Source organism: Myotis brandtii, unplaced genomic scaffold (assembly GCF_000412655.1).
Source record: "Myotis brandtii unplaced genomic scaffold, ASM41265v1 scaffold143, whole genome shotgun sequence".
In the NCBI taxonomy this organism is placed as follows: Eukaryota; Metazoa; Chordata; class Mammalia; order Chiroptera; family Vespertilionidae; genus Myotis; species Myotis brandtii.
The window spans coordinates 1736690-1759685 of NW_005355115.1; the positions used below are offsets into that span (position 1 = coordinate 1736690).

The 22996-nt window shown below is 48.3% G+C and overlaps 1 protein-coding gene across 2 annotated transcripts in view; it reads left to right on the forward strand.

The window, feature by feature from the left end:
* CLIC5 (chloride intracellular channel 5) overlaps positions 1–22727 on the forward strand; it is a 160044-nt gene extending 137317 nt beyond the window's left edge. For both annotated transcript variants that reach the window (XM_005860942.2, XM_014535362.1), the window contains exons 5-6: positions 11365–11549; positions 18012–22727. In XM_005860942.2, coding sequence (XP_005861004.1) covers positions 11365–11549; positions 18012–18179 — 353 coding nt within the window. In that variant the 3' untranslated portion in view covers positions 18180–22727. The remainder of the gene's footprint in view (positions 1–11364; positions 11550–18011) is intronic.
* The last annotated feature ends 269 nt before the right edge of the window (positions 22728–22996 follow it).

Sequence of the window (22996 nt, forward strand, 5' to 3'; positions counted from 1 at the left end):
CTCCGCGGAGAAGGGCGCTGGGTAAAGGGCATGTAGCTTGGGTTCCCCCATATTTGGTAGCGGGGCTGACAGGTCACAGGATTGAAATCCAGGTGGTGTGTGAACCTTCCAACAAAATTTCAGACAATTATACACTTTCCTTGTCCGATCCATCACTGCCTCCCGGGATGGCAATGTTCTCTCCATTTCACACGAGAGAGGCTGACGCGTGGAAACGTTGTCCGCAGACCTGGGGCCAGTGACGGGCACAGGAGAGCCAGGCTTCCCTCGACGGTTACGCTCTTTGGCTGCAAATGAAATAACAGTAAAACATAAGAATTGAAACCAGGGGTTAAGTCTGGTCTGGTATTCTGAAGGTATCAGCCGCTTAGAGAGGATAATTTGTTGGGGGAAAACAGTTGCTACGCCGAACTTTGGCCCTAGAACCCCTAACCTTCTTTTCAAATGTGCTCTAGAGCTGCCTTTCAGGAAGGCACCCACCCACCTTGGCCCCCTCCTGAGCTTAGCCTGCGCAGCCCCAGGAGCTAGAGAGATGTAGCTGTTTGGGAGTTACCTGTCATGAAACAGTTCGTTTTGCTTGTCTTGTTGTCTAGGCTGTTTCCCCATTTGGAGGCACATTTGAGTCCCCTGGGGGTCTTGTTCCAACGCGGATGCTGATGCAGAGGGTCCGGGATGGGACCTGAGAGCTCCCAGGTGACTCTGCTGCTGCTGCTGGTCCAAGGGGCTCAGGAAGAGGGTTCGGGCAGTGGTCTCCATGTGGGAATCTCCATCATGACTGTCCTGAGAGCCCGGCTCAGCACCCACCCACCCACCTTGGCCCCCTCCTTAGCCTGCGCAGCCCGAGGAGCTAGAGAGACGCAGCTGTTTGGGAGTTACCTGTCATGAAACAGTCCGTTTTGCTTGTCTTGTTGTCCAGGCTGTTTCCTCATTTGGAGGCACATTTGAATCCCCTGGGGGTCTTGTTCCAATGTGGATGCTGATGCAGAGGGTCCGGGGGTGGGACCTGAGAGCTCCCAGGTGACTCTGCTGCTACTGCTGGTCCAAGGGGCTCAGGAAGAGGGTTCGGGCAGTGGTCTCCATGTGGGAATCTCCATCATGACTGTCCTGAGAGCCCGGCTCAGCACCTGGCTCAGAGCAGGTGCTCCATAACATGTGCTAAATGAATGAATGAACCGTAACTCAAGCGCTTCACCATGCCCCTCCCCTGCCTGCTCATTACCCGAGAGGTGTTGGAAGGGCCTAACCTGACACTTCAAGGTCAGGGGCACTTCCTCTGCGCAAGAATGAATTCTTGTATATAATTCACTTTTAACTTAAGGTGGTTTTTAAAAACGATGGTGAAAATATCTGATCTAACCCCGCCAACAACAACAACAGAGAAGACACACTCTTTCAACCTCTCCTTTGGGGTGATCAAATCCCCCACCTAGATTTTTGGGAAGCATAAAACCGCACTGTTAATCTGCTACACTCTTACTTCCAACTCTTACTTTCAAAGCTGTGCAACTAAAACACCCAGCGAATAATAGCTCCTTCCCCCAGACTAATCTCCATGGAGGCAAGTGAGGGCAGCTAGAGAACTGCTATAAGCAAAGGGGTGGCGGGTATAATTGTGGCATATCAGGGGAATTCTACAGAAGTATCAGCCCCCCCCAGCCCCTGCTGAGCCTCCCCTCTATGGCTGCCCATCGCACTGGTAGGAACGAGGCTCGCTCTGGTGGGGCTGTGGTCAGGGCAGCAGTCAGGTGAAAGGATCAGCTGAGTCTGCAAGAGAAGACTGCAGATTCATCTCGGATGACTTCCTCAGGGCGGAGGCTGAGCCAAGGACAGTACCCACCAAGCAGACTGTTCTCTTGCAACCCGAAGAAGGTATTCGCAGTTCTGTATGCTTTGGTTCCTATACACCAGCATCATCATGAATTGCACCTCAGAGCCACTCGTGGCATGCCCAGCACCGTTCTATGCCCTCTGCAGGCATGACTGACTGTAACCTTACATGCCGTGCTGTGTTACGATTTCCATTTTGTAGCTGAGGAAACTGAGGCACATGAGGTTAAGCAGCCTGCCCAAGCCAGGACATGGCAGAGCTAGGACCCCAACCCGGCGGCTGGCCCAGGGTCTGTGCTCTTCACACAGTGACTGTAACCCATTATGTAAAATGCATGTGGTGCTGAGTTTCTAAGCAAGAGCAGGTAGGTCATTTAGGAAACTGTGATCCAATCAGGTCATAAACCAACAGATACTCATTGAGCAACTACCCTGTGTGTTTCCCTAAATATACTCAACAACCCAGCTTCCCCATTGGACTCAGCAATCCTGGAGGGACCAGGGGCACCACGCCTGGCCCACTGTAGGCTCTCCGTAGATACCAGCTTAACAAATGAAAGAATGGGCAGCCGGCAGCAAACTTAGGACAGTCACAGAATGACTAAAACCAGTAGTTATTTACATTTACAGTTGTGGTGGCAGGGTGGCTGTTTTTAAATTTGTTAACGGCTCTTGTATAAAAGATGTGGGCCTTTGAGGATGAAGCAAGACAAAGTGTGGTTAAATCGTGTCAGCCTGAGTGTTTGGAGGAAGCGAGGGTGGAGGAGAAAAGTTTCTAGGCCTAAGCACTAGGACAGATGCCCCCCCATCCCCCCGGAGGAAGTTAGAATCTCCCCTGACCAGCTCACTCCAAATGTTTGGACATCAGCACTTAACCTAATCTATGGCCTGATACTTAAAAATAACCTGTTATAAAGTCACCATAAAAAACTCACAGTTTTCAGCCTTATGCAGTCTTCTACATAAACTACAACCAGCATTAATAGCTTCAGTCAGCATTTATGTCGTTCTTTCTATTAGCACAATGGGTTTTACAACCATTTATGAGTTTCTGGAAAGCCTAATAGAAAACACACATACATGTTCCCTGTGAAAGACGCAGAAGACTTTTTTAAGTCGACCAGCAGGGGTCGCCACCGCCCCATCCCTAAAGCCTGGGCGGGCTCCCTAATTAGGGAACACATTCTCTGCCAGTGGCTCCAGCAGCAAGCCTCCCTGGTGAGTTCCTGCAGTTTCCTCTCTGGGTTGGCTCCATTCAGAGTCCGTCTCTCTGTCTCTCCTCCTCCTGTTGGTAAATAAACATCTGGGGCGCTTACCTGTACACAAAAGACACCCTCAATGTGAAGACCTATGTGATTAACTTTGCCTTCAAATTTACTATGGCTTTTTAGGAGATCCAGAAAACCATCTGAATCTGGAATTGCCTATACTGTCCACATCTCCCTTAATCCTTATAAAAAAGTCTTACGAAGGGCTCACTGAAGTCACCTTAAATTCTTTACCATGTTTTAAACGCAGCCAAAGACTTGCCTTTAAACCCATGTTTTGTTGTTGTTATTGGGAACAATATTTCTGAACATAGAGCAAATCTCAGATTAATTTGTGGAGCTGTGTAAAAAACTACGATTCTTCACAAGGATCCCCTATAGGGCTTGGGGGTCGAGGGAAGCGATATACTCAAGCTATACAGAGATGGGTCTCTTCCCCTAGAAATCCCTGAATTTCCCAGAAGTAGATCAGTGTCTCATGCTCTCCGTGATTCTCTCTGCCAGAGGGGAGTGGGGCATCCAGCAAGGTCCTGTATCCCCATCCACCAGAGTTGTAAGACCTGGATCCTGCTTTGGGAGTAAAGAATCACTGACTGGCCTCTTACTGGAAAGAGCCATGGGAGTCTGTCATTTAATTCACCCTCCCATTCAAGGCCAAAATCCTTCCTAGAACAAACAAGCACCAGCCACAGCCACGTGAGCTGCCCATGCCTCTCCAGCCGGGCTGACGCAGCATGAGGGAGCAGGAGGGAGCAGTGGAAGCTGCCCTTGCAATTTGCTTTCTCATAAACTGCTCTTTGTCTCCCCACCTTCCCTGTTTGCACCAGTGCCTAGAAACGGAGACCCGGGATTGCTTTCCCGTGGGAGCCCCTGGGTCTGTCACAGCCGCGCCCATGCGACCAGATCTTCTCTTGGGCCGTGAGGCCAAGCCCAGTGTTCTCGGTCTGATGCCAAAGGTGGACACGAATTCACCAAACTATCAGACCAAAAGCATTTGACACACCCACGTAGCCTGGAGAGAACAAGGACAACCCCAAAGAGGAGATTCCGGGAGACTCGGGACACTGGGCTTGTTGGGAAATGCAGGAGTGAGCTCCATCCTCTCAGCTCCCGGCTTCTCCTTGCACCCGGGGAGCTCTGGGAGGCCCAGACAAGCTCCCTTCAGACGACTTCTGCCTCGAGCTGATCGCTTGCTCTTAGACGTTCACTCACTCTCCCCTTCCTTCCCATCCTCTCACCAACTTAAGTTCTACCACCAAACAGAAGTTCACATCTTTTGTGAGATTCTGCTGTGCACCGGACTCTGAACAGGGTGCTTCAGTAACAACTGCAAACAGCTGTCACCAGAGGCAGGACTCACACCCAGGTCTCTTGGAGATCAAATGGCACCACTCTGCTACCATGTCTGTTAGCACAAGAACTCTCAGAGAAGCCTGGTGTAGGCCTACCTGACACCCCCCACCCAAGCTCTCTCTGGCCCTTCCTTGATGATAGTGACATGCTCACATAGCAGTAGGCCCAGGCACACAGCAGCGGAGGGCCAAGCAGACCTGAAAGAAAGCCCCATCTTCTACAACCCTGCTTTTTATTTCTGCCTCAGCGTGTTGTAAGGATGGGCACAGATACTGCCTTAAGAGACAAAGGGACCATGGGGATCAGTCACCCGCTACCTGCTCTGTTCTACAAGGGACACGATGGATCAGACGGTGTGACCCCCCGTCTCTGCCTGGCTGGTAATTTTGCCTGTGTGGTCATTCTCACGTAACCCAGCTGTAACTGGGCCATCATACCATGTTTTTAAGGACTTTTCCAGGGAAGAAAAGCTACACAACTTCAATTCCCCAAACTGGAAAGATGAATGGGGATCTTTACCGAAGTTTCTTGGGGGCAGGGAGTTACACTGCCCACCACCAAGCCAGCTGTCCTCACACTTCCCTTAGCACATCTATGCCTCGCCTCAGAACAGCAGCATCTGCCTTTCTGCCTGCCGGGCCTCCATCTCCTCTTGTCGCCCCTTATAACTCTCCCGCTCCCGGGCGCTGCTGCTGCTCCGGCCCCGCCTCTCCCCTGCCCCCTTGGCCCTGGGCACCTTGCCATTTGACTTCTCTCAGTTTCTAAAGAAAGGCTTCTTCCCTGCAAAGGTGAAGGAGAGATGATATTAAATTCTTATTTCATTTTTCCCCCGTGACATTATCATTCATGTTTAAAATGATCAAAGTCAATATGGTCATACCAGGTATGGTCATCTTTGTACTTTCTCCCCAAGAATAGAGGATGGCAGGAGAAATATTTGCTGTTATCTCCCTTGAACCACCACTGTGCTTTTTTTTTATCCTTTGGTTATATCGACATGATTTTAAAAGAGAAGATGGAAAGTAAAAACTTCATTTAGTCCTCCGGGTATTTCTCCATATCTAGATAATTCTTTCTTCATAGGCAAAACCCAACTGCATGTCTCACTTTTCACCCAGGTGTTTTGCTGTCACACAGACAATGTGGCATCATGGGTCCAAGTACAGGCCGAGTTGAGAGTTGGTATTTGTTGCTCAGAAATGATGTGAAGGGTCCTGCTAGGCTCTCTCCTTGTAGACCCAGTCATGGTCCCTGAGAGCACCAAGGACTCCTGGCATCAGGGCATTCATAGCAGAACACAAATATGTTATCAAACAAATTAGCTGGAAGTTCCCGGCTGCTGTGGCTCAGTTGGTTGAGCATCATCCCATGCACCCAGAGGTTGCGGGTTTGGTATCTGGTCAGGGCACATGCTCAGGTAGTGGGCTTTGTGTTTTTCTCTCATCTCTCTCCTTCTCCCTTCCTCCCTCTGAAATCAATTTAAAAATGTATTTAAAAAATTATCTGGAAAGTAGGGCATAAGGAGTGACATTATGATGGCCGCATTCTGGTCAGGGAAACGGGGGTGAGTGGGAGAGGTCTGTGGCATTAAGAGAAGATGGCCGCCAGGGAGCCATGGGGTGGTCCTGGCACCCAGCGACACCCTGCAGAGTGGAAGAAGTTTACATTTTGGAATCCAACGGCCTGTTTTAAATCCTGATTTTTCTCCTAACTCATCTAGGAGGGTTGCTATTTTTAAAATATTTTCTCTTCGCCTTTCTGAGTTCCTGATTCTAATCTGCCCTAGGCATCCATCGGTCCCATGAGAGATGAGGGTTTCTTTAGAGGAATTCCAAGAAAGAAAAATAAATTCAATATTTAGCTTCTGATATTCAAAATAGCATTTGCAGCAAGACAGTAGCTTTGCAAGCCAAGCTATTGTCTGAAATTTTCTTTAGTTTTTAATTTTAGCACATTAAGAGCCGGGCCTGGAGGGCTCAGCTCACAGGGAGGCTAGCTGCTCTGTGGTTGACATAGGAACGCGGACAGGAAAGGCCACCCCTTCTTGCCAGGGGGCTTGGGGATGAAGGAGAGGAGACAGGCAAGGGCGCCAAGGGACTAGAGACATGTCCGCGAAGCCCCATGGGGCACTTCACTCGGTGTCCTGCCAGGGTTTTGGAGGGAGGCCAGCAGCCCACCTCTGACCACACTTTAGGGGCATCACCTCAAGGTTACTCTGGAAGGAAGTAGAGGTTCAGCGTAACAGGGAAGAGACGCAGGACTTGTGTTAACTTCCCAGACCTTCTACCCCGTGAATCCCAGGACTCATACCTCCAGGGTGCCATGAGGTCACAGGAGACTCCTCCCCACCCACCCCCAGGACTCAGGGAGAAGAGCAGACAAGGAGACTGTCTGAGAAACAGCATTTTTATGCAAAAGCAACTGGGAATTCTCTGAAGGGACCATTCGATTATTACATCAGACTCAGTTATAATCCAGAAGACACTACATTGAAGTTGTTTTCCCACGACCCAGGGGTGGGAGCTTGTCAGAAAACCATACAGTTAAAAACAGGCAGGTACCTTTGCTTTGTACGCCAGGAGTGGTTTGAAAAGTTGCTTGCACGCGTGAGCCTCGGGTAAGTCTGAGACCCGTTTCTTTGTGACATGGAGATGAATACGAAGGCGCATCTCAATAGCTTCACTGCGTATTTAAATGCTAGATGGCGTAAGCATCCCGGTGGGCCACCTCAGACGTTCAGCCAGTGCATTTCTTGCTGGTGCTGGGGAGCAGGACTAGAGCAGGAGAAGAACCCAGTGGGGTGGAAGGTGCTGGGCCTGGGACCAGCCTCCAGAGCCGCGGTCTCTTCCATGGCGCGTTGAATAGACCCCCATCCAGCCTGCGGATGTCGTTAGAGGGGAACCGTGGTTCTTATCTCTCCCAAGTTCACAAGCCAGGGAAACTGAGCACAGCACCCTGGGCCCCTAGAGCCACACCTGTCTTTCAAGGAGCGCCTTTGCCATCTGCTCTGCTCGAGGGAACGTGAGCGAGGGGTCTGCATGGCCGTGTGCTGGTCAGCGCCCGGGTGCACAGAGCTCGCCAGCAACCCAGGGCTGAGCTGTGCTTGCAAGAGCCTGTTGGAGGCCGAGCTGGAGTCTTGGCTCCTGGGTCCCCATTCAGCCTCCATGCCCTGGTAAGAATATACTATTTTCTTAGCTCAAATTGCCATTCCCAAGTCATTATTTCTCTATGACGAGAAAACAATATTGGGTCTTATGTAATAACAACCTCAATGAATCTGGAAGCGATCATGGAATGGGTGGATATTTTTTCCCTCCTTAAAAAACAGAAAAATAAATTTGAGATTGTTTGCATATGGCTGAGAATATTTATGAACTCTTCCCCCTTGTTTCCTCATCTCATATTTTACCCAGTGCGTTTGTGTGTGGTACAGAATAAATCTTTACGGGAAGGGGTGGAGAGAGGAAGAAGCAGTTAAAGGACTGGGTATCCATCAAGTGCCTGGGATATTAGTGGTTCTGAGTCTCGGGGTCCCCTGCCCTCAGGCTTGTTTGCTGTGGTCTGAGGGTAACCCATCCTGCTATTCAGAAGGAGTTTTTGGAGAGAGAGCTTTACATGCAAACACTGAGGGATCAACATCCCGGTTACTCTGGTTTCCTTTCTATCCCCCACTCTCACCAGAGCAGAAAGTTCAACACCAACGGTTCCACGGCCTGGGTGCCGTCGGCGAAAGAGATAATTAAGTCCCATGGATGCCAGACTGAGCCAGGGTCAGAGCAGTGAGTTGGCAGGTAGGACGGAAAAGACCTGGCAGGCAATGCGTTGGCGCTGGCACTTGTTATTCGATAATAGGCAGCGTGTTAGCACACAGGCCTGTGGGCCTATTCCCTCTGGCCGTGCCTCTCAGCACCGCTTGTCCCTGAGAAGGGCCCCCAGGGGGTACAGGATCAGGGTGGTGGTTGTACATTAAATCGGCAGAAGCAGAACATCCACTCTGGCTGTTTATTTCCTCCTCGGGGGATCGGGCTTCACACCGGAGCTTCTCAGAATCGCCCATTCTCTGCCACGCCGTGGATTTTTCAGGAACACACTGACCAGGGGTGTGGGGTGAGGGCCCGAGAGCAGGGTGACTGTCACCTTTGGTGATGCAATGGCAGTAGCTGTCATTCATTCCTACGATGGGCCAGGCACTGTCCCTGCATAATCTGAGTGGATCCTCACAGTGGCTGTACGAGCGTTAGAGATTTTTAGTCCCATAGTTGAGATGGGAAAACTGAAGCATGCGGGGTTGAGAACCTCACCCCAGGTCACAGTTAGTAAGTGCCAAGATGGAGGATGTTTCCAAGATTTGCAGGATCTGACGCCAATATAATAAATACTAGTAAATAATTTTAAAAGTCAACTCCAAGGTCTTGGAAGGGGTCCACACAATTATCGGGCCTTGAAGCGTAAGCTTTAGCAGCCTCACAGTAAATCCACCTGGGCAGGGTCAACATTTAAGTACAGGATTAGCTCCTGGCCACACGGCCCCATCCCTCCCGCCTCATCTCCTCTTCTCTCTACCATAAGGACCACCAACTGCACCTTCACATTCCTGATCTAAACACACAAAGAGAAGTGATGAAGCTGACACACTCAGAGGCCACACGGCCCCATCGCTCCTGCCTCATCTCCTCTTCTCTCTACCGTAAGGACCACCAACTGATCCAAACACACAAAGAGAAGTGATGAAGCTGACACACTCAGGACGGGCCATCTTGGTATGTCACCATTGTGACATAAGGCAACAACCAAGCCCATTGCCAAATTTTACCTTTCCATCTCAAGAGATCACTGGAGAGACAGTTTAAATTATTAAAAATAGTTTTTAATTTTCAAACACAGTTAACTACAATACTATATTAGCTTCATGTGTACATTCCAGCAATTAGACATTTATATAACATACAAAGTGATGCCCCCCCCCCACCTCGGTAAAACTAATTCCATCTGACACTATGCCTAGTTATTACAATGTTGACTGTATTCCCTGTGTTATACTTTACATCCCCATGACTATTCTGTAACTACCCAGACCAAGCCGCCCAAGGAGCTCCCGTTGCTATCCTGGGCTGGGCCTCTTTCACCAAATGACATGATAGTTCCCAGGCCGGGTGACTTGGGCACAGATTTGAGCAGAGGCCTGCTCAGGGCATTTGGAATCAGAACCTGCAACGTCTCACTTCCCTTCATATGTCTCTTCGCCTCGGATGATAATCAGTTGGTCAAATTTCAACAGGCACTCTATTAGATTTTTTTCTTCCTTCATTTTAATTAAGATTTTATCATAATCTCCCAAAGTAAAAAGGGTAGAGGATTTAAGGATGCAAACAAACCCAGCATAAATCACAAGTCCTTGGAGGGCGGGGAGGGAGCATAGTAAGTGTTGTTGGGTACCAACCCTCGGCTATTGCCCTTGAATAGGCTTGCAATCCCATCCCAGTCTAGACGGTTACTAAGGGGAATACAAGCATTTCCCCGAGCCCTGCTTGCTCCGTTCTCCCAAACTGGAAACACAAAGCAGATGATGAAGTTCAAATTCAAATGCCACACCAGGGAGAAGGAAGTATTGAGAAACCATGTCCAACCTCCAGTCTGTTTTTACACATTCCAGCAAGCATTCGATTGATTTGTCTTGGGCTGGTGTCATCTCATTGTCTCAAACAAAAGGCCTTCTATGAAAAGACGGACTCGGGTTATGTGAGGAGTGGCTAACAGGAGGCACATTTGGGAAACTCTGAAGGAGAGACAGTCCCCAGGATCTTCCTCCAGGGACAGCACCTCCCATTTATCCACTAGAGTTAACATCGGGACTGATTCCTCTGATCTCAGCATCACGCTGTAAACCAGAGTCTGGGAAATACGGCTGGTGGGGGCTGAAGCTGATGAAACAGATGCAGTGGCCAATGAGTGACGCGGCCAGCCACCTCCTCCAGCTCCCTGCTCTGGGCTCAGGTGGGCAGTTGCCGTGTCAGCGCTCCATGATGGAGTGGTCTGTGTGATTCTGGGTGGAACGACTCAGTGGGAGTGAGTTCCTGGAGTTATTCTATTGAGTATTTTGTTCTGCTCTTGTGACTAAACGAATGAGTGGGGAGATAATTATTGGGGCAAGACTGTCAAAGTCTTCTGCCACCTTCTCTTCCTATGAATGTGCATCCTCAGAGCTGTGGCCTTGGCAGGTTTCCATTCGGCTGTGATTGCACGTTCCCAGTGGAGCCCGCCGCCTGGGGCCCTGGCCCTTCCCTTGTGGACAGCGCTGATTTTTAGGGCAACTCAAGCAGGCCTCCCTGACACCCACCGGTTCTCTGGGGGCAGTGCCAAGCAGGGGCCGCCACTTTCCTATGTCTTGTCCTCCAGGAAGCCTGTTCCCTCCCCTCTCAGGTTGGGTTAGCCATGGTCAATGCTCCCACAAAATCTGGTGCATATCTCTGTCCTCGGGCTGCTATACAGTTATTAGTTATTTAACAGACCTTTCTTTATATAAAGATATGTGGGTTAATTGTGGAATATTGGGAAAATATACATACACAAGAAAGGATAATGAAAGTTGACTACTGTTACATCTTCTGAAGATAAGCACTAAGCTCTGATCTATATGCCAATGATTGCATATCTATCTATCTATCTCTCTATCACCTATCTGTCTATATTTTTTAAAAGGATTAGCTAGTGTCTACTGTTTGTCAAGGTCTCCTTTTTTAGGCCACTTGATACTCTTCTGCATCGTGCTAATGGCTGCCAGGTATTTGTATCGTTCAGGGAGCTGGCAGTGTGATGAGGGGAACCGGATTCGGGATAAAGCCACTTTACTGTGAAGACTGTGGCTGTAACCAGTGGCAAGGATGACTAAAGAACTTCTTTCTCTGTCCCACGCCAGCCCTTGAGAGAGGCCTGAACAAGGCACTGAAGAAACTGGATGACTACCTGAGCACCCCTCTGCCAGAGGAGATCGACGCCAACACTTGTGGGGACGATGACAAGGGGTCCCGGCGCAAGTTCCTGGATGGGGATGAGCTGACCCTGGCCGACTGCAATCTGTTGCCCAAACTCCACGTGGTCAAGGTAAGAGACCTCTCCCCACAAGTGCTGGCCAGATACAACTCCATCTTAGACTGGGGTTACCTGTGTGGTTAAGTCAAGGGCAGTGCCGCCTGCTGGGTGAGAAGTCACATGAATAGGGACCCCAAGCCAGTCTCCACTGCGTGCTGGCTATATAGCCTCCTTGTATAGTTCAGTTTTCACCCATAGATTGCTTATTTCTAGGGTTGTTGGGAGAATAACATGCATGAAGTGCATGTTATTGTAAGGACTCGAAATATAATAGCTGCTATTGCGTTATCATATATAGTTATACAAAGTCGTGTCACTCCAAAGGCCTCTTCCTTGCCTCTTCCTCACAGGTTTCCACTGGCTACACCCCACATCTGTATTAAATGTGCTCGCATGTGTATGTTTTCTCTGTGCACAGACCCACCTTCTCATTCCCGCTAGCAACCCCTTAGGGCGGCAGGTGACCTCTTCCTCCTCGATCAGTTGAAGGGATGGAGGTTGCAAGAAGGGACATCATTGTTTTACTATTTTACTTTCTGACCACCTTTGACAGGCAGTGTAATCCTTTCCTAAAAGAATCTTAGGATCTGTGAGGTGGAAAGAAGGGAATTCTGAGGTTATCCCATACAATGTCCCTTCCCAAACTGGGCCACTGTCTGTGCATCCGTAACAGCTGTGACAAGCTCCTGTGCATCTGTGGCCTCACCCTTCTGATGATGAAGAGCCCTCTGCCTCACGAGCTAGCCCCACCACTTTGGACGACTCAGATGATTAAAACAGCCTTCCAAGTGGGCCCCTGCCATCCGTTATTCTCTGGAACAACAAGGGACAGGCCTGTTCTTTTCATCTCATTTGAAGACAGCAGTGTGTCCCCCAAACTTCTCTAAACTAACACTTCTCACACCCTTTTTTGACCCTGTCAGCCGGGAGAAAAATGCAATGGGGTCGAATTAGACTCTTCTCTATTTGTACACATGTTTATGTCTTATTTTCTCAGACAACAAGCTCTGTGACATAGGGCCTTCTCTAAGCATGATGATGGGCATATAGTGGCGGCCCTTTAAGAAATACTCATTGATCAATTGTTTTATCATCTAGTTGTGTCCTTATGATACTCAGTGTCTGTCTGCCTCTCACTGAGAAGAATCAGCTTCAGTCGTTGATCAGCTGGATATCTGCCTGTCTTTTCCAGCTGAGGTCCTGGGCTAGATATGCAGGCTTCTCTCCAGCCTGCTTCAGTTGAAATCACTCAGCTGGGTGTGTACTGGTGTTCCCATGGGCTCGGCCTGAGCTGAGCCTGGGAGGGAATCATGCATAGCAGTGCTGATGGGCTGGGCAGATACAACCTATTCATAGGAAGACACTTTGGGTTCAGGGCCAAGCCAATGGTCAATGGTGAGTCCAGCCAAGCAACATCTCTTTGAAGTTATTAAGTAGCACATGCCCCACTCCACCCCCAAAACATCCTTTATTCTCTTTTCCTGAGGAACAAGTGACGCCATTTGGGGTGATCTGACTCCAGTTCAGTCATACTGTGACATAGTGATGCAATGGAAAGGCCTCCATTCTAGAAGTCAGGAGGCCCAAGTTCTGGTCTTATATCTGCTACCAACTGGCAGCATGAGCTGGGGCAGGTCATTTACTCTTTTTGGAAGTCATTTTTCTCTTGCCTAAAAGAAGAGATATGGATTCCATTCCTCCTCTCTTCTTCTTCTTCTCTCTCTTCCCTCCTTCCTTCTCTCTCACTCAGACATGTGCTGACTACCCGCTCGAGAATCGCTTGCTGAATAAGGTAAACAAACGGCTCTCCCAGGCCCTGTGCTTTATCCTATAATTTCTTCGGTTCCTCCCAGCCCTGAAAGACTGTTATGCCCCTGTCCTTGGAAGAAGTTCAGTGAGTGGCTCACTGGGAGAGGCTGGGATCAGAGGAGGATGGCCTGCGAGGGACAAAGGCTGGGCCTCACCTCCCGTCTCCTCGGATTTCTGCTGATCCAGCTTATCAGATCCCAGAGACCTGGCAAACCTCTGAAGTGTAGAAAGAGCGAAGGGGAGCCAAGTCAGGCCTCCAGCTTGGCTTCTGATGCCAAAACTTAATCTGGGCTGTGGGAGCTAACTGTTTTCATATGAAAGAGCAAATTCAGAACATGAGCCTAGAAGTCCCTGCAAACGTCAGAGCTTCCTGTGCGAATCTCACCCTCTCACTCTTATGTGCGCTCCTCTCTCTCTCTCTCTCTCTCTCTCTCTCTCTCTCTTCCCCCTCTTACCTCCCTTTCCCCCTCCCTCCCTCCTGGCTCTCTTCCAGGTTCATCTTCATCCATGGAAGCCAAGTGGCTCTGGCCCAGGTGCTCGCTGAGAGCCTGGTTTGAACTCTCATTGTCTGGCTCCCTTCTAGGTCCCATCTCCTCAAGTGAAGCCAACACCCAAGGAAACAGCCCGTTTTGTGACGAAGGCGGGCACACGATTCAGGCAGGCAGGACATGGTGTGCCTTTCATAGCCTCTGCTGGGCCCTCGCCGGGGGCTGTGATCTGTCCAGCTCTTGCAGCAAACAGGAATATATTTTCATACATTGCATTTCTTCTGTTTTCAAGCTCATAGTATATCCTTTAAAAGCTTGAGGGTAAATTCCAGCATGGAGAGGCCTGAGGCCGCTCTATCCATCAGCTAGTAACCCACCATTCCTGCATGGATTTGCTCCTTAGCCAAGACAGCCTCTTCCAAAGGCTTGTGGGCAAACCCAGGGCCCTTCGCTTGCAGGGAGCAGAGACCAAAGAGAACTGGTGGTGGGCGCTGGCCCCAGCGTTCCCTCTTGGTGGGTGTGGTGCTGAAGGCTCTGATTCCACTGCCTTTCCTTATTAGCCACACCCGAGCTGGACAGAGCAGGGCGGGGGTGCCTTCTTCGGTAACTACACCAAACCGGTCATTTTAACTGAGAGATTTTAATGTAAGAAGGTAGTAAGTACTGAAGAACTAGGAAGACAAAACGAACAAGGAAGTTCTACCTTTGGGAGGCAGCTACTACCCCCAGGGCAGGAGGCACAAATGGAAGAGGTTGGAATTATTAAAACCTAGAGACTTTGATGAGGGGCCTTGGACCTCTGAGGTGGGGCGCTGCTTAGCTGATGCTGGGGGGCCAAGTTCAGAGAATGGCTGGTGAGACTGGGACCGAACCTCTGCAGCGGGGTCACTGTTGGGTGCTGGCCTTTCTGAGCTGGTGTGATGACACAGGTTCCGTGTGCTGGCAAAACAGCAAACTGGATGCAGCTGCTGTTACAGGAGCAAACAAGACTGGCATGAACAGGAAGCCAATAGGAAGGGGCACCTCCTTCTGCCCTCCTCCACCATCACAGGCTTTATCTCTAGCGCCCCCGATTGGTAGAGCCTAACAGGGAGTCGCAGGCAAAGCAGAGGTGTGATTTGAGCAGTCTTAGCCCCAGCATCACAAAGAAGCAAACACAAGGGTGGGTTTGTAGAAAAGCAACAAGAGTGGCATAACCAAGGAGAGCTATTCCTTTATCATTTACACAGGGCTGAGTGGCAAAGTGGAGAGAACTGTAGATTAGAAAGCAGGGACTATAATAAATCTTAGTGATTACTCTGCAATATTGGTTGAATTAATTATTTTCCTGTGTCACATTGTGTAAGCCACCAAAATCTCTGGTGGCTTCAGTTTGCTCATTGCTAAGGATCTTCAGTCTTTAAAAATTAAGTGATTTGATAACATATGACACGAACCACACTTTGATGTTGGGATAGCTGGGGATGGTAAAGATGAAATATAACTGTTTATGGAATCCCTGCTTACTTAACCTTTTACTTTTCTCATCTGCAGAATGGGACATAATACACTCTGCCTTATACTTATTTAGAGATTTAAGTAGCTTGCAGAATGCTCACAGCAGTGTCTGGAGCAGAGCACCTGGGAAATAAATGTTTGTTATTGTGGTTACTCTTACCAAGAGCATTGTTGAGATTGTAGAGGGGCACAGAAATGAAGAAGTTGTGGTTCCTGTCCTGCTCACACCTAGGGAAGTGTGAGAGAGAGAGACACTAAAACAGTGACTGTGATTCAGAGTAGAACAGATCTCAGTGTTGTAATGGAACAAAACCAATGTAGGAGAATGGAGGGGAAATGACTCCTTGGAAATATGGTATCTATGAGGCTGAGCCTTTCATGCAATGGATCGTCATTGTTCGCCACTCAGCACAGCTTTCTGGGGAACCCTGCACATCACTGGCACCAAAATGAGGGTGAAAGCCCAGGGTGGCTGATTTGGGGGTTCTCTGAGTGGGAAGATCCTGACCACTGGCCGTCATCATTGTTCGCCACTCAGCACAGCTTTCCCGGGGAACCCTGCACATCACTGGCAGCAAAATGAGGGTGAAAGCCCAGGGTAGCTGATCTGGGGGTTCTCTGAGTGGGAAGATCCTGACCACTGGCCCTTGTCTAAGAAGAAAGCAAGGGAAGGAGTCAGAGAGGTGCTTTACGAGAGAGAGGTCACCTGTGCTATCCCCACCCCAGCCCCTGTGGGGCTAGAGGAAGGACCAGTTAATGTGCAGGCCCTCATGCCCAGTGAACATAAAGTATTCAGAACTTCCAGACATTGCCAACACGGCGTTAAACCAAGAGCATGAGGCCCATATGACCGCACAGGCCATATGTCTGTGAAGCCCCTGGCTTGTGAGACCTGAGAAAAGAGACCACCTTGCCCCTACCTATGAAGGAATGCATGCATATGGGACAGAGAGGTGCTTTAGGAGAGAGAGAGAGGTGACCCTGTGCTATCCCCACCTCAGCCCCTGTGGGGCTAGAGGAAGGACCAGCTAATGTGCAGGCCCTCATGCCAGTGAACATAAAGTATTCAGAACTTCCAGACATTGCCAACACGGCATTAAACCAAGAGCATGAGGCCCAGTTGACCGCACAGTCCACATGTCTGTGAAGTGCCTCCTGGCTTGTGAGACCTGAGAAAAGAGACGACCTTGCCCCTACCTATGAAGGAATGCATGCATATGGGTAAAATGTTGGACTCAATGAATTATAATAGTATGTCATGTTTCTTGAACACTGAGTCCGAGTCAGCCACCCCTCCAAGCATTTATGTGTGTTAACTAAATTTATGTGTCTCTACAGTTTTCTCCACTTTGCCACTCAGCCCTATGTAAGACCAGTCCTATTACTACCTCTATTTTAGAAATAAAGAAAGTGGGGCTCAGAGAGGTTAAGTAACTAGTCCAAGGTCACACAGCTGTTAAGTAGTGGAGTCAGGATTGCAGATTCAGTCAGTTGGGATCCAGAGCCCATGCTTTTAACCACTATGCAACTCTCAACACAAACACCACTTTCCCAAATGCCCAAGTCCCTGGCCCCCAGTGTGGCAAAGTAGAGAGAGAACAGAAATCACTTTGTTCACTCCCATATCATACCTGGATCCTAGATATACATTCAATATATAACTTACTTTTTATGTTTTTACTGGAGGCCTGGTGCACAAAATTTGTGCACTCGAGGGAGGGGAGGTCCCTCAGCACTCTCGCAGTCCAGGAGCCCTCAGGGGATGTATGACTGACAGCTTAGGCCCGCTCCTCGCTCAGTCCCGATTGGCTGAACCCCAGCAGCAAGATAAGCTGCCGGTCGGAGTGTCTGCCCCCTGGTGGTCAGTGCACGTCATAGCGACTGGTCGACCAGTTGACTGTCTGCCCCCTGGGGGTCAGTGCACATCATAGCGAGTGGTTGAGTGGCCTTAGCATATCATTAACATATTACACTTTGATTGGTTGAACAGACAACTGGATGACTGGACACTCAGCATATTAGGCTTTTATTATATAAGACTTCCTTCTATAAATAAGGATGCTTATGTAAAATAAAATGGATATGGAAACATAGAAAACAATTTGATTATAATTCTGTCAATGAAACGTGACCACTGGTAATACATTGGCACATACACTTCTAGTCATCATACATATTTCTCCAAATATCTTGAACTTTAAACTTAATGATCTACCTGGAAGAGTTCTCCAGGTCACTGGAATTCCCGCTGCAGCATCATTGTTACTGGCTGCCTGGGACACCATTGCCTTTATGTATGATAATGTGTTCATCCAGTCATATGTTGCTGGACATTTGTGTTGTGTACCATTTTTTTTTTGCCATTTCAAACAGTCCTGTAATCACATATGTGTAGCTAAATCTTTGTGTACATCCATGATTATTTCCTAAGGAAAATCCCTAGAAGCAGATTCACTAGGCCAAAGGGAAAATTATATTAACTTGAGAAATATAAAATAAAATAATGCAAACCAAAATCAAATACAGAGGCAGCACTGGCCCCTTGCATCACACACACTTTGCTGCTGGTCCGGTGTGATACATTGGGGGGGTGAGGGGGGTTGCTGTGCGCACATCCTGGGTCGCACCCTAACGCCTCCTCAATGACTTGCTTCCTGCTCTCACACCATCTCTGTTGTAGATTGTGGCCAAGAAATACCGCAACTATGACTTCCCAGCAGAGATGACAGGCCTGTGGCGGTACCTCAAGAATGCCTACGCCCGGGACGAGTTCACCAACACCTGTGCCGCTGACTCAGAGATCGAGCTGGCCTACGCCGACGTCGCCAAGCGCCTCAGCCGATCCTGAGCACGGCCACCTCGGCCACCTCGCCCCGTCACTGCTGCAGAACTCGGCTTCTCCCAAAGGACTCCTCTTCACAGACCCCCCTCCACTTTGCCTCGGGACACATCTTTAATGGTCAGGCCACGCCTTGCTGGCATCATTCGAACTCCAGCCTGGTCTGCGCCAACCCATCTGATCACACAGGACTCCGCAAGCAGAAATGCTAGACATAGTCAAGCTCTCAGCCTTTGGGTTCCGTCTGGGTTCAGCGTATTTGGGGTCAGTGTTGCAGAACCCACATACGGGATTGTCACTGGCCCCTTCTGCCAATATCAAAATATCTCCTCAGATGCATTAGAAACATGCAACGCCCTGTTCTCTTCCTTCCTCCTCTTTGTCGGTAACTCCAAGGCCAAGGACAAATACCATCTTAGTTCTTATTACATAAAGATCCCCTGCTCTTAGGGGGTCGGAGAGAGTGAATGGAGAGGGACCGAGCAGGCTGTGGATTTTGACATCTGGAAGACACACCTGGCATCACTTACTACTTCCTGACATTCCTGGACACCGAAGGCCAGACTGGAAAACCACTTCAGGCCCAGTCTCGGTTCGCTGCAGTGCTCTGACGGTCACAATGCCATCGTGCCTGGCTGACACCGACCTCCGTGTTTATGCTGTTCAGGCCTTGCCAGGAAAGGAAATTGGCATCAATTCCAAACTGGGGGCACGGGGATGGGGCGGGGAGGGGAGCAGTGTTGATGCCAAAAGGCCCTCGGGGGTCTACCAGCCACGGGGTTGCTTGCTTAGGGGTAGTTGCTTCCTTGCAGGTTACATGCCTGGGTTTGACTCTGTTTATCTTCGAGGGAATATTCGTCTGTGAGAAAGTAGATGAGCGTGGGAGGTGGAGGGATGAGTGAAGATTTAAAAAATCCTTTATGATGCTCAATGTTCCCTGGAAATTTTGAAGACAGGTCTTCTCTCTCATAAGCTAAGTCTTGAACTGATGTTGTCATGTAACTAGCAACCTGATAGCAAGAACCCAAGTATTGGCCAAAAATGACTTTGCAGGCTCTTCAGGTTGTTCCTGGATACGGGTCTGCTACCTGGGGGCTCGCAGGCAGCCACTCCAGGCTGACCCAGCCGCAGCCTCCCCTGGGAGAGAGTCACAATGAGGAGGTGGCATGGTCATGGAACCTTAGGAAGAAAGTCCTTGAGCTTTTCTGACTGGGAAACCATGCGGTTTGAGCTTGAAAAAAACAGGTGTGCCCATGTGGGTTAATGTTCCTACCACCTGACTCAACGACCCGATGAACAAAAGGAAACTATTTTTTAGATAATATTGCTCTCCTAAGTCCTTCTTCTGGAGTTTCGCCTCCTTAAAATCTTACCCTGCTTGAGTATGGTGACCAGTGCAGAGGAAACTAAGAGAAATGAACTAATCATCAGCTCCCTCTCCCAGGAACGCCTGTGTGAGGAAATCCACCGCCACAGACCCTCACCTTCAACAATCCTCCCTTCTGTGTTGCCTGCCGGTGGAGAGTGAGGTTCCCAAATGCCGGAAAGCCCCAGGACTTGGCTCATTGCTCAGGGAGGGCAGGACAGCATGGGTCCTCGCCATACAAACACCAACAAATTCCAGCCCAAGCAACCCCCGGAACTAGCTATCTCCAGGGATCTCAGGAGAAAAAGGGGACCCCTTGATCAGAGCAGAGGGGAGGAAACGGGGTCTCCTTCAGCCCCCTGAGGAAGAGGAAATTGCTCAGTAGGACGTTTTATAAGCCTGAGAGTTTGGAAAAAGCAGAATGAGTTGATTCATTTCCACCTCTAAAGGGTCCTTTCCACAATTCCCTGGAAACTTGTCTCTCCCCGCTCCAAGGTGTTTAAAAAGGAGACATGGTGAGGAAATAGTCCTTTTGCCATAAGGGAAAGCCCGCGACTGGCCTTCTGGGGGATGAAAGCTTGAATGATCCCAGGAGGCCTTTTCATTAGTGTGAAATCCTTCCCCACCTTCACAGCTCAGGCCACGACCCTAAGGCAGCCTGCTTTCCTGAGCCCCTCCGTGGCGCTGTTCTAGAAGCATATTCGGGGAACAGAGAAAACAGGGAGCCCAGGCGGGCCAGCTCCCCCGGAGGTGTTGGCACCCACTAACAACCCTGACTGGATACTCAGAATTCCAACAACTGGCGAGTCTGTAAAAGCAGTTTTTAAAAACAAACAAGCCAAACCAAATCAATATTATTGTTTCTAGATGTTCCTTCTGTGGCTGACTCAATTTTACATAAATAACACTAATAGGCACGGGGTGGGGGCCATTATGATTAATTATAACCATTTAAAAGAGGGGGAGGAGTTAGAGATGGAAAGAGACTTAATTCAGGAATATCTTTTTATTTCAACATTAGATTATTATATAATGCAACTATTGACTTAGAGATTGAAGGTCTTATGGCCAGATTTATCAGAGTATTTTAAAATAATAATAATAATAGTATTACCTTCTGATTATTTTTTTTTAAAAAGAGATTTTTCTTCAGCCTTCTGAGGCGAGGCCATCACCTTGTCATATACACAGCAAATCATCTCCCAGCAAGTGTGGTAGGCTCTTAGGTGTCCCCAGGACGAACTCACGGAGTCTTGAAGGTTTGCAGTATGGTCCTACACTCCAGAGTTTTAAGATAGGAGGCAACCCTTGTCATGGGTCCTGAACGAACATTGCTCCCGCAGAAAGCATTTCAGTGGCCCCAAAAAGGGTTGAAATCCTATTTGTTTGTTTTTTAATTTATCTCCTGCGACTTTCACATAACTTTTTTTTGTGTGTGTGTGTGTGTGTGTGTGTGTGTGTGTGTGTGTGTGAGGGGCAGAGGCAGAAACAGTCAAACTCAATGACTGTGTTGAATTTACCCACTTACTCAGCACTGCCTACCTCTCAGGTTGGCCCAGAGTGAAGATGTTGGGTAAGATTTTAATAACTCTGAAAGGTGAGCTGGATAAGTAAAATCTTGACTGATCCAGAGCATAGTTCCTTCTATCACTGGCCTTCATCTCTTGACAAAGGCAATCAAATAATTGCCCAACAATTCAGAATCACAGGCACAAGTAGGAGGATCTTGTTTGAAACGAGGGATACAGCTACCTGGCACGAAACTAATGCCTAGAAAAGTGAAAAACACTCCTTCGGTTCCTTTGGCCACAGGATCTCAGACTAGGCTCAGCTTTCCAGGACACAGTGCTGTCCTTTGTGTCCACTTCTCCTGCTGTGGGGGGGGGGCAGTGAGGATCTTTAATTTTCATTAGAAAAACCATATTTTCTAGCATTTGTCAAATGAAGCAACAGAAGCTCTTCACCACACCAGTGCCCATCGGCCACTTTGCCAACAGACAATACAAAACATCATAGAGTTGTCACAAAGTGATCACACCTGGAAAAGACCCTGAAGATCCAAGAGTCCCAGGAAAGTCTGGAAAAATAAAAGTAAAAGGGAGGCGGAGTCAGGAAGGTGCAGGTCTATCTACAGGAGTTTCTCATCCTGAGAAACCAGTGGGAGTCTGAACCTAAACTTAATTGGCCCAGAAGCAGCAGGTAGCCGGGAGGGGCTGTGAGTCTCAGCCCCGTTCCTACTGGCCTGGAGCCATCTTGGAGCAGAGTGGATTAAAAGGACAGAGTCTCTGACTTTGGAAAGGTGAAGCATGAACTCATAGTCAAACTTCAGTCCACTATTCCCAAGGGATCACTGGCTTAGTTTTGTGTCTGACATGAAAAAGAATCTTAAGCATTAGACAGAGATATGTGCCCGCAAAGCACCCTGGTTCCGATGTCGGGAACACTGAGGGGTCACAGCACTGGCTTTGGGCCCCTTCTGCACACAAGGCCTATTGTCTTCTGTTCATCGCTCTTCAGCCCTCAAACCAAACAGCAGGTGTCGCCTCAGGGAGGCATGTTCCTCTCCCTTTGTCAATATTCTCCTCCCAGCTTAGTTTCAGTACCCTTTCATTTCATAATTGGGTATGATTCAGGTGTGCACCATTTTATTTAATATCACTGAAGGAAATAGATCCAAACCTTCCCTCCCCGACCAAACATAAAATAAAAGATGGCCTCGCGAGAGGGTTTGGGCTAATCTGTGTGTCTATAAAAGCCATCTGTTTTATGGCAAAACATAGTTTTAAGGAACCAGTTATCTACGGTATATTTTATGTAGCCTGAGATTTCACAATCTTGACTATACATATATTTAAAACATAAAATGCCCAGCTGATGTTTGAATTTGTCTTACTTTCCTGACCACCTGGTTGTCCCATTTGATAAGCTGGAGAGTTAACTAATTTAGCAGAAGATGCCTAGATTTTAGGAAAGAACAAACATCTCATGTAATAAAGACACTTGATTTTCTCAAGACCTTTAACTGTGGTGATAAAATAACAGGACTTGCTTTCCAGCCTTAATGAATGTAAAATGCCTTTTAATGAAGATATTGCTGAATGTTTTCCTCATATGAACCGGTTATAAATTTGTTTTCCAGTCTCGATTGGTATTGATTGATTCAAATAAAGTTGGTTTATTTTCAAATATTACCAAGGAATCATCAGACTTCTTACTTAAGGTGGGGAGTTCCTGTGCTGTTTTGAATGACAAGTATGAAATACTTCTTTTTTTCAAAATAAAGGTTTTCTTTATTATTTTTTATTATAAAAGAACATACAAACTTATGGTTATAAAATAAATTTTAAATGAAAATATGTTTATTCTCCTTAAGAATTAAAAACAGATAAGAAAAGACAGAAGAAGAAAGGGAAAAGCAAAAAGCTTGTGCCCCAGCCATACAAAAACGGATTTTTATTTT